The following is a 12,592-nucleotide window of genomic DNA, read 5'->3' on the forward strand; positions in this document are numbered from 1 at the left end:
CTTCAAGGTAAGTGCATGCTTAAGTGTCTGCAGAATCATGGTCTAATATTAAGCTCCTGCTCCCACAGACATTGGTTTTAGCAGAAGCAGGAGCTGACCCATAATAACCCTAGAAAGCTGCACAATTGTATATGTGTCTTGTTTTTCCAGTTTAAATTGCATCTTGACCTATACCATAAAGAGCAAATGTAATGTTGTAAGTGCCACACAGTGACTGTGATTAACCATAATGTGTTTTCTTTATTGAAAACCCATTGTCTGCATGCTACCAGCTGTGAAATTATGCAATAAGCCATAATTAAACAATGAAATAGTAAACCAAATTAGTTAGGTGTGATTTGGTGCAGTGAGACGCACAAGGTGACTTTTTAAGTTTTATCAGCACAAAGCAAGAAAAACAAAATACAACCATGTAACTTATGCTTTAACAAGTCCACTGTGATCATCTGTAGAACACTACCAAAGATCAGTTTGCGGTACAGAATAACAATGCTACTAAATACAGACTACAGTGGACATCTCAGTTTGCCTTACTCAGATGAGGAGTACCTTCAAAGTCAAAGACTCCACATGTGAGTAATGAGTAGGTACGGCTCTGAATGCATATTTAACTACAGCATGCTACTTCTGTTGTTGGAGAACTGATTCTCAGCGAAGAAAATTTATATCACTGTAACTTTATAGAAACTGCCATTGATAATTAAACCCAATGGCAGGTATTGGGCCTGTTGCTATTTGTAAGTCGTGCCATATTGCATTTTTTCATAGACATAACTGCACAAATGTACAATACTGTTGTACAACTGTCTCTCTAATGCATGCCTTTAAAAGCTCATTTCTTGGGACAGTGCCAGTTATCTATTTGCAGCAACGCTTCAACTACAGCTCATCTATATGGTTTTGTCTGTCAAACATGGTTTTCGAACTTTATTTCCTACTGGATTTCTCAGCTGTGGAGGTTGTTTTTGCTTTTTCTGGAGGTGCTGTGTCTTGTGCTGGTGGTGGTATTATCCGTGGTTTAGCAACCTGGGAAGGTTTAATGTCAGGCAACTCTTCACCATGTTTGTACACACTTACAGTGACATCCACTGTTTCCCCACCATACTTGTTCTTGACATTGATGCTATATTTGCCTGAGTCCTCTGAGGACACTCCCTTGATTGTAAAGCTGGCAACGTTTCCATGCTCCATTGAAACTAAATAATGTTCATTAAGATCAAATTTCTTGTCATTCCAAAGCCACACCACTTCAGGATCAGGATTTCCAAATACAGAGCAGGTCAGATTCAAAGTCTAAGAAAAAGAAAAGTCATTTAAGGCATCAGTCAAATAGAAGGTTTGTTTGAGCATGCTGGTTGTTACCACACTTATTATACATTAGGAGCAAGAGAAAGACAAAGGAAAGTGTAGGTCTTCTACTCAGCAGGGCAGCAGAGCCAATAATGGACATCAAAATGGCTGAGGAGTTTAATGTCTATTTTGCATCAGTTTTCACTAAAAAGGTAAATCGTGACCAGATATTTAACACAATTAATATTAGCAACAAAGGGGAAAGAGTGCAAGCCAAAATATTTAGATACATTAGACCAGGGGTCGGCAACCTTCAGCACATGGCCCATCAGGGTAATCCACTGGCGGGCCATGAGACATTTTTTTACATTGACCATCCACAAGCATGGCCCCCCGCAGCTCCCAGTGGCCATGGTTCACCATTCCCAGCCAATGGGAGCTGCGGGAAGCAATAGCCAGCACAACCCTGCAGCCCGCGTCACTTCCCGCAGCTCCCGTTGGCCGGGAACAGTGAACCGCAGCCACTGGAAGCTGCCGGGAGCTCTGCCTGCAGACAGTCAACATAAACAAAATGTCTCCATGGCCCGCCAGTGGATTAGCCTAATGGGCCACGTGCCAAAGGTTGCCGACCCCAGCATTAGTCATATTCAAGTCTGATGAAATCCACCCTAGTGTGCTTAAGGAACTAGCTGAAACAATCTTAGAACCATTAGTGATTATCTTTGAGAACTCACAGAGGATGGCTGAGGTCCCAGATCACGGGAGAAGGACAAATACAGTACCTATCTTTAAATGAGGGTGGGAGAAAGATGATCTGGGGAATTATAGATTAGACAGCCTAACTTCAATATCTGGAAAGATACTGGAACAAACTATTAAGCAATCAATTTGTAAGCACCTAAAGGATAATAGGGTTACATAATGAATAACCAGCATAGATTTGTCATGAACAAATCATATCAAACCAACCTAATTTCCTTATTTGACATGATATTGGCCTACTGGATGAGAGGAAGCTGTAAATGTGATATATCTTGATTTTAGTAAGGCTTTTCACACAGTCCCACATGACACTCTCGTAAGCAAACTGAAAAAAAGTGGTCTACATGAAATTACTGTAAGATGGGTGCATAACTGGTTGAAAGATTGTACTCAAAGAGTAGTTATCAGTGATTCACTGTCAGACTGGGAGGACATATATAGTGGGGTCCTGCAGGGGTCTGGTTCAATATTTTCATTAATGACTCCAATAACGGAGAGGAGAGTATGCTTATAAAATTTGCAGATAACACCAAGCTGGGAGAGGTTTAAAGCACTTTGAAGGATAAAATTAGAATTCAAAATGACATTGACAAATTAGAGGATTAGTCTGAATTCAACAAAAACACAGTACTACACTTAGGAATGAAGAATCAGGTGCCTAACTACAATATGGAGAATATCTAGCTAGGCAGTAATACTGCAGAAAAGGATCTGTGGTTTATAGTGGATCAGAAATGGAATATACAGAGAATCATAGGTTGGGAGGGACAGCAAGGATCATCTAGTCTAACCCGCTGCCAAGATGCAGGATTTGTTGTGTCTAAACTATCCGAGACAGATGGCTCTTCAGCCTCCTTTTGAAAATCTCCAGTGAAGGAGCTTCCACAACCTCCCTAGGCACTCTGTTCCATTGGTTCAACAATGTGGTGAAGTTGCTAAAAAGGCTAAAGTAATTCTGGATTGTGTTAACTGGAGTGTTGTACGTAAGATGAGGAAGATGATTGTCCCACTACTCATCATTGGTGAGGCCTCACTTGCAGTACTATGTCCAGTTCTTGGCACCACACTTTAAGAAAGATAGGGACAAATTGGAGAGAGTATGGAGGAGAGCAACAAATATAATAAAAGGTTTAGAAAACCTGACTTCTGAGGAAAGGTTAAAAAAACTGGGCATGTTTAGTCTTGAGAAAAGAAGATTGAGGGGGGAGATTGGATAACAGTTTTCAAATGTTAAGGATTGCTATAAAGAGGATGGTAATCAATTATTCTCCATGTGCACTGAAAGTAGGACAAAAAGTAATCAGCTTAATCTGCAGCAAAGGAGATTTAGGCTAGATATTAGGAAAAGCTTTCTAAATAGAAGGATAGTGTTAAGTGCTGGAATAGGCTTCCAAGGGATCTTGTGGAATCCCAGTCATTGGAAGTTTTTAAGAACAGGTTAGACAAACACCTATCAGGGATGGCCTAAGTATCCTTGGTCCTGCCACAGTGCAGGGGACTGGGCTAGATACCTTTTCAAAGTCCCTTACAGCCCTACATTTTCATGATTCTATGGGTCTTCTGGGGAGAGGGAGAGGAGGAATCCACAACATAGATAAGATTACACTGTTTAAGGGTTCACTTTGAGATTTAACTTTAGCTTCACTAATCAAACTGTGGCTAATATACATACATTTAGACTTGTGAAGACTGAAAATACAGATACATAAAGTATATTTCTAACTTTCCTTGTTTGAGACACAACCTTTCCACCATCTTACCAGTGATTGTGATTCAATAATAGCCCGAGGGTAACATTGTCTGAAGATGGTAATTTGGACTGTCATTGCAGTCTTGCCTGCAGCAGACTCCTGACAAGCCATTAGTCTAACATGATGTTCAGACAATGATACGTTTAAAAACATCCTTTGAAATGTCTACATATGCACCATTGGAAGAGTTGAGCAAACTACTTCAGATGCAGGCCTCCCAAGATTATTGGAGATGTTTAAATTCACTGTGAAAGCAACTAATATTATAGACTCTCCAGTCATCTAGGCTCTGTCTAGTGGTTAAATAATAACACTAAATATGTCTTTATATACAATATAGTTTACAAGTATAAGACATAGAAATTTATGTCAGATATATTTATATACTATATATGTCTGTCTATCACTATATATGTGGTGATGACATCAGTACAATAAATGGAAGACCTATATGATACATTGTATAGTCATGTGGTTCATTTCAAACACAATGCACCTTTGACTCTCTCTCTTTCATTCTGCCCACAAATCGCACTCCAATTAAGTTATTTTTAACATTTCAGGCCACTGAACTGCAGCATTTGAGAGAGAACATAATGTCTAAATGTCACCACTTTGACCTCAACACCCATCAATATTGGAGATTTTTTTTAATATGTCAATATTGAGAATCAGTCAGAGTGCTGATACCTAGGGTGCATGTAAATATCCCAAATAGTCACTCTTGTGTCTTTGGGGCTGCTCTGGTTTACTGAACTACAGTGGTCACCTTTAAAACCATTTATATGATAACAGTGTTCGAATACATTAAGGGCTGTTATAAAAAGGATGATGATCCATGTCCATTGAAGGCAGGACAAGAAGTAATCATAATCTGCAGCAAGGGAGACTAAGGTTAGATATTAGAAGAAATTTTCTAACTATAAGAATAGTTAAGTACTGGAATAGTTTACCAAGGAAGGTTTCAGTATAATATTTTGCCACTGGCTGTATGAAGAATACTGCAGCACACCTTTACTGAGTGCTGGAGACAGTCTACATTCTTTTTACAATAAAGTTGTTGTGGTTGCTAGCATCCATTTTGCCTTTGTGTCTGTGTGATTAACCTGACATGGTGTCAGAAGAAAAACAATAGAAACTGCAGAATTTCATCAAAATGCCAAAGTTTCACACCCCAAAGAGCTTCGGCTCCGACAGGCCATCAGAGTGGCCTGTTTGGAAAGAGCAGTTTCCATGTTTTTGCATCACAAGTAATTGCAGGAAAATGCAAGTTACTTCCCTAGTCTATGCCATTGGCAGCAAAACTGAATATATCTTCAAGTTCTTTGCCTTTGGAGAGGAAAACCACAAGAACAGTTACACTGTGGTGCTGGCTACGTTAAATGAGCAATTCGCATAATGTGGTTTATAACAGCATAAGCGTTTTTCTACCAGTGTGTCCAAATTCCTGGGGAATCTGTGGAATCTTTCATAAGAGACTTGCCTGACAGGGCAGAAAACTGATTTTGAAGACAAAAAGGAAAAGCAGAATACTGATTGACATTTTAGACAAGGGACTGTAGATAAACTGCAAATGAAGAGAGATTTAACCCTTCACACTGCAATAGAAATGGCAAGACAATCAGAGATCATTAAAAATCAAAACAGAGACCAGTATCTGCCAGAAAGACACCTAGAGGAAGTGACTTGCAAACAGAATCACAACAGGACATAGAGCACAGCTGCAAAAAGCAATTGCAGTAATCCTCAAAGGCAATGTGGGGTAAGCCCCAGGTAAAACATAACACTTTTCAGATTAAATGCACAAGATGTGGGAAAGATCACAGTCCAAGAGGTGATTGCTCAGATAAAGGAGCCAAGTGCCGTAAATTCACAAAAATTGGACATTTTGCAGCTCTCTGCCTCACAAAGGCAGTATGGGAAGTGACCACCGAGAATCAAGAGCCATTTTTTCTGGGTTTAAGCATGCGTAATGACACACAGCCAGCGTGGAGGGTGAAACTGGATATTTGTGGAAAGACTGTTAATTGGAATCTTACAGCCCAAGGTGAGGTATGTGACTATACCTGCTACAAAAAGCAACCTGGGCATACAAGCAAATTCAAATAAGTTTTTAGTTATATTCAGACAGGATGGCTTAAGTATCTAAAGAACACTATGGATATGGCACAAGACTATTTTGTTGTATGAAGACAATTAAGTGAGTCCAATGGACTAATGATTAAAGGTGATCACATTTCTCCTCTCAAAGATGGCAATTCTAAATCACATCCATGAAGGACATCAAAGGCTAACTAAATGCTGTGAATGGGCCAATCAGTCAGTGAAGTGGCCTGAAATCAGCAAGGATGTGAAGAATAAAGTATTTTCATGCAAACGTTGCAGAACTAACAGACCAACACAACGCAAAGCACGTCTAATAATACTTCTACCAGATAGACCCTGGAAGAGGCTAGCAGAAGATTTATACGAATTTAGAGGACACCATTACCAAGTTGTAGTGGATTATTTTTCTAGATATATTGAAACAATATATCCGAAAGATGCAACATGTAACAGTGTTATCAAGAAATTAAAGAGCACATTCATCCATTGTGCTATTCCAGAACAACTATTGATGGACAATGGATCACAATTCACCACAGCTAAATTTAAGTCATTCCACACAAAATATGATTTTGAACACATCACTAGCAGCTCACATTACCCACAAGCAAATGGTGGGGCTGATAGGGCTGTTCAGACAGCCAAGAAAATATTGAGCCAGGAAGATCCATTCCTTGGTTCTTCTGATTTACAGATCAACACTATACCCCAGACCAACCTCTAAAGGGCAGGCAAGTCAGGACTACTGTTCTAACCCTGGAAAAAAATCCAGCCCCAAAGTGACCAGACCTAAGAAGAGTAGCCAAATTGGGTCAAAAGACAAAAAGATCTTATGAACACTTCTATAGCCTATATCACTCAGATAATTGCCTGATCTGGAACCTGGTAACCATGTTTGTGTCAAAACTTCCTCATAGCATCAGGCCTCCCACAGAAGCCTTTTGTTTCTTTAAACTCATCATATAACATAGCCTTAATTTAGAGCCAGACTTTTCAAGGCATGATTTTGTGCAAGCAAACTGCAACTTGCATGTGTGCACATTGGAAATTGAACATGTACATATTAGGGTACAGCTGCACTAAGTTGTTTCATTACTGATTTGTTGACCTTAAGATGTTTGTTTTGACTTATAATACCCTAAATGGACTGGGTCCTACCGACTGAGTGTCTTGCATTGGATCGTACTGAGGGTAGTTACTCCTCCTACTGCCCTGGCTACACTCTAATTTTAGCAAGCTAATACAGGCATGTCTCCTTGAGCTGGGAATTACACCCCCAGCTCAACGAGTAGACTTACCATGTGACTGTTTGCCTGAATTGTGCTTGACACACACAAAACACATTTCTCTCGGAGCTGAGCCAGGAGCCCAATGGACAGGCCCCAGATAGCTACTGATGGCTTGGACTACCCTGACTTGTGAGCTAAGCCCAGATAGGGACAGTGTTTCTTTAGAGAAAGAGCTGGCTGCAGAGAGTTGGATTACAGCAACTGGAGGGGAAGCAGCCCAGGAGTTACTCTTTCTGCAGAAAAGATGATGCCATTTTGTCTCTCATAGCCAAAGGACTTGACAGACCATATTTTCTACAGGGCCTTGCTGGGGCTCAGCTGTGGCCCCTCTTCACTCAGTGGCAGAAAATGTGACCTTGCACGTATGGTGAATGCAAGGTCATGTTGTGTGGAGGATGCTATTTTGAGCCCTGCAACCTCTTTCTTTACAAATTATGCGCTGGCGCTTGAGACCAATCTAGAGCCCCCAGTTTTATGATGGCGAGACTGAACCCCAGTGTTCCCCTGCTTCTGTGAGGACTGACTGCTAGATAAACCTGGCAGGCCTCTTCTGCATCCAGAGCTGGAGGATGGACAGGGCTGGAGACCATCAGAGATCCACTCCATTCAAAGGAGAGAGCTATTGACTTCCCACCATGGACAACAGCCCTTCTCATCAAGTTTCTATTACACCAAGCAGGTAAGGCCTGTTGGGAAACTTGGGGGCAGGTCTGTTTTTCATACACACAGACACAAAATCATATAAGAGGTTACTCACCCTGTATAGGTGGCAAAGAGTTCTGTGGCACCTTATAGACTAACAAATGTATTGGAGCATGAGCTTTCGTGGGTGAATACCCACTTTGTCACATGCATCCGACGAAGTGGATATTCACTCACGAAAGCTCATGCTCCAATATGTCTGTTAGTCGTAAGGTGTCACAGAAATCTTTGCTGCTTTTACAGATCCAGAGTAACACGGCTACCCCTCTGATACTTGTCACCCTGTATAGTAACTACAGTTCGAGATGTGTGTCCTTATGGATGCTCCACTTCAGGTGCACATTTGCCTCTCAAGCCCTTGATGGGAGATTTTTCTGCTAGCAGTGCCCATTTGGCCCATGCATGCAGCCTGCATGCCTGACACTGAAGCTATATAGGGATGCACAGGTGAACCTCCCTCAGTTCCTTCTCCACTTGAACATCTCCACAGAGAACAGTCAGAAACAGGAGGAAAGGAAGGAAGGGTGGGTGGTGGAGCACTCTTAGGGACACACATCTCAATGAACTGCAGTTACTGAATGAGGTAAGTAACCTCTTCTTCTTTGAGTAGTGTCACTATGGATGCTCCACTTTAAGCGACATCTGAGCAGTTTCCCCAGAGGAAGAAGGGAGCTTCGGAACTAAGTCCAGAACTGAAGATAGAACTGCAGTACCTAGTGCTGAATAGGATCTGATGGCATGGATAAAAGCATAGTGCTTTGAAATTGAATGTATTGAAGCCCACATAGCGGCCTACATATCTCAGATACAGGTACATTCTTAAGCAGTACTGTGGATGCTGCATGGACTTGATAGTATGTACTATCACCTTTTCAGGAGGATGAACCCCTGCGGTCTTATAACAAGTGGCAATACATCCAGCTATCCATCTCAATAGTCTCTGAGCAGAAATCGTGGATCCATGAAGGAGATGAACAGCCTGGATGACCTTCAAAATTGCTTGGTCCTATCCAAGAAGAAGGCCAGTGCTGCCCTTCTAATTCCAGGGTATGAAAACAAGACTCTCGAAGAGAGTTATGTGGCTTCAGGAGAAACACTGGGATATGAATAGATGGGTTAAGGTGGAACTCCAAGAGAAACTTAGGTAAAAATTTAGGATGTGGGTGTAAAGAAACCGTATCCTTGAAGACTACCATCAATGGGGGAATCTGCCATCAAGGCACCAATCTTCCCAATTCTATGCAATAAATGATGGCTACTAGAAAGGCCGTCTTCATAGATAAAGGGAGTAAAGAACAGATTGCCATAGGTCCAAATGGATGTTTAATAAAGGTAATTGAGTACTTGGTTGAGGTCCCAAGTCAGACTGGGGTCTCTAGGCTGGAGGTAGTGATTTCCTAAACCCTTAATAAATCTAGATGATACAGGATGAGCAAATATGGAAAAAACTCTTCTATAGTCAGATGAAAGGCTGATATTGCAGCCAAATGGACCTTAACTGGGCTAACTGATAACCCTGATATCTTCAGATCCAGAAGATAATCCAGGATGGCTGAAAGAGGCACAGATCCAGGCGGGAAGTAGCAATGACAGCACCAATGGGAGATTCTCTTCCATTTCTGCAGTTAAGCAGTACAGGTTGACTTCTTTGTACCATTCAGTAACACCTGTTGCACTTTGTCAGAGCAGGAGGATTCTAGCCCATGAATCATCAAAGAACCATGCCTACAGGCAGAGAACCCCTAGTCTGGGGTGAAACATAAGTCCCACATCCTGAGAACGGAGACAAGGAATGATCAGTATCTTGAGCTGTGGATGGATGCATAAATGAGGTAGGTAAGGCTAGCAAGCTTGTCTCGGCAGGGTGGTACTATAAGGATTACCCTGGTCTTGTCCCATATTATTTTGTTCATCACACTGAGAGCTTGACTTCACTACCACACTAAGTCAGCGCCACTGCCATCAACACAGCAGCGCCGATTTAGCAGATCTGGTGAAGAAGCACTAAGTTGATGGGAGAGCGCTCTCCCATCGACTTCAGAACTCCATCTCAATGAGAGGCGGAAGCTATGTTGACAGGAGAGTGTCTTCCATAGACACTTTAAGTCACTGTAAGTTACATCAACTTAAATTACATAATTTAGGTAACTTTACTAGCATCACTTAGATCAACTTAAAGCATTAGTGTAGACAAGACCTCGGTATCAGCAGAGTTGGAGGAAATGCACAGAGCAGAGCCTTCTTCCAGGAAAGAAGAAAGGCATCCCTCAAAGAGGTCCAGACCTCTCTTGAGCAGAAGAAATGGCACTTCTTGTTTCTGAAGATGGAATATGCTGTGAAGGATTTGAGGGTCTAGCACTCATTCATAGTCCTAACAGAAGTCACTGTTCTGAAAACCTGGCAGGTAGACCAAAATTTGGATCTGATGAGCTATGCACTGGGTTCCATAGCTTCATGGCTTTGGTGCACAGAGGGGACTCTTGCTCCTCCCTGCTTGTTGATATAAAACATGCAGGACACATTGTCCATCACAACCCTGATTTATTTGCCCTGATGAGAGGTAGGAAATGGAGGCAGGCCTTCCTGACAGCCCAGAGCTCCAACATAAGAACATAACAATGCCCATACTGAGTCATATCAATGGGCCATCTAGCCCAGAATCCTGTCTTCCAACAGTGGCCAATGCCAGGTACTTCAGAAGGAATGAATAAATGAACAGAGCACATAATCATCAAGTGATCCCCTCCTCATATGTAAGCTGTTCCATACCCCTAATCATTTTTGTTGCTCTTTTCTGAACCTTTTCCAATATATATCCTCTTTGAGATGGGGCGACCACATCTGCATGCACTATTCAAGATGCGGGCATACTATGGATTTATAGAGAGGCAATATGATATTTTCTGTCTTATTATCTAGCACTTTTCTAATGATTCCCAACATTCTGTTAGCTTTTTTGACAGTCGCTGTTTTCAGAGAACTATCCAGAATGACGCCAAGATCTCTTTCTTGAGTTGAACAGCTAATTTATCATTTTATATGTTTAGTTGGGATTATGTTTTCCATTATACATTACAACATTGAATTGCCATTTTGTTGCCCAGTCACCCAGATTTGTGAGACCCCTTTGTAACTCTGCAGTCTGCTTTGGACTTAACTATCTTGTGGATGACACAAAGCTAGGAGGTATTGCTAACACAGAGAAGGACCTGGATATCATGCAGGAAGACCTGGATGACCTTGTAAACTGGAGTAATAGTAATAGAATGAAATTTAATAGTGAAAAGTGCAAGGTCATGCATTTAGGGATTAATAACAAGAATTTTAGTTATAAATTGGGGACACATCAGTTGGAAGTAACAGAGAAGGAGAAGGACCTCGGAGTATTGGTTGATCACAGAATGACTATGAGCCGCCTATGTGATATGGCCATTAAAAAAGCTAATGCGGTTTTAGGATGCATCAGGTGAGGTATTTCCAGCAAAATTAAGGAGGTGATAGTACCGTTATACAAGGCACTGGTGAGACCTCATCTGGAATACTGTGTGCAGTTCTGGTCTCCCATGTTTAAGAAGGATGAATTCAAACTGGAACAGGTACAGAGAAGGGCTACTAGGATGATCCGAGGAATGGAAAACCTATCTTATGAAAGGAGACTCAAAGAGCTTGGCTTGTTTAGCCTAACCAAAAGAAGGTTGAGGGGGGATATGATTGCTGTTTATAAATATATCAGAGGGATAAATATTAGGGAGGGAGAGGAATTATTTAAGCTTAGTACCAATGTGGACACAAGAACAAATGGATAAAAACTGGACACTAGGAAGTTTAGACTTGAAATTAGATGAAGGTTTCTAACCATTAGAGGAGTGAAGTTCTGGAACAGCCTTCCAAGGGGAGTAGTGGGGCAAAAGACATATCTGGCTTTAAGACTAAGCTTGATAAGTTTATGGAGGGGATGGTATGATGGGATAGCCTAATTTTGGCAATCAATTTGGCAATTGATCTTTGATTATCAGCAGGTAAGTATGCCCAGTGGTCTGTGATGGGATGTTAGATGGGGCGGGATCTGAGTTACTACAGAGAATTCTTTCCTGGGTGCTGGCTGGTGAGTTTTGCCCACATGCTCATGGTTTAACTGATCGCCATATTTGGGGTCGGGAAGGAATTTTCCTTCAGGGCAGATTGGCAGAGGCCCTGGAGGTTTTTCGCCTTCCTCTGCAGCATGGGGCATGGGTCACTTGCTGGAGGATTCTCTGCACCTTGAGGTCTTCAAACCACAATTTGAGGACTTCAATAACTCAGACATAGGTTAGGGGTTTGTTACAGGAGTGGGTGGGTGAGATTCTGTGGCCTGCATTGTGCAGGAGGTCAGACTAGATGATCATAATGGTCCCTTCAGACCTTAAAGTCTATGAGTAGTTTTGTAACATCTGCAGATTTTGCCATCTCACTGTTTATTTCTGAATATGTTGAACAGTACTGGTCCAGTACAGACCCCTGTGAAAGCCCTGATTTACCTCTCTCCATTCTGAAAACTGACCATTTATTCCTACCCTTTGTTTTCTATCTTTTAACCAGTTACTGATTCATGAAAGGACCTTCCCGCTTATCCCAGGACTGCTTGCTTTGCTTAAGAGCCTTTGGAGAGGAACCTTGTCAAAGGCTTTTTGAAAATCTAAGTACATTATATCC

General features: G+C 41.6%; 1 protein-coding gene across 7 annotated transcripts in view; it reads right to left on the minus strand.

Annotated features, from left to right (window-relative positions):
- Positions 1–361: 361 nt before the first annotated feature.
- MYOM2 (myomesin 2) overlaps positions 362–12,592 on the minus strand; it is a 139,278-nt gene continuing 127,047 nt past the window's right edge. For all 7 annotated transcript variants that reach the window (XM_039531537.1, XM_039531536.1, XM_039531541.1 and 4 more), the window contains one exon: positions 362–1,293. In XM_039531537.1, coding sequence (XP_039387471.1) covers positions 928–1,293 — 366 coding nt within the window. In that variant the 3' untranslated portion in view covers positions 362–927. The remainder of the gene's footprint in view (positions 1,294–12,592) is intronic.

Source organism: Mauremys reevesii, linkage group 3 (assembly GCF_016161935.1).
Source record: "Mauremys reevesii isolate NIE-2019 linkage group 3, ASM1616193v1, whole genome shotgun sequence".
NCBI lineage: Eukaryota > Metazoa > Chordata > Testudines > Geoemydidae > Mauremys > Mauremys reevesii.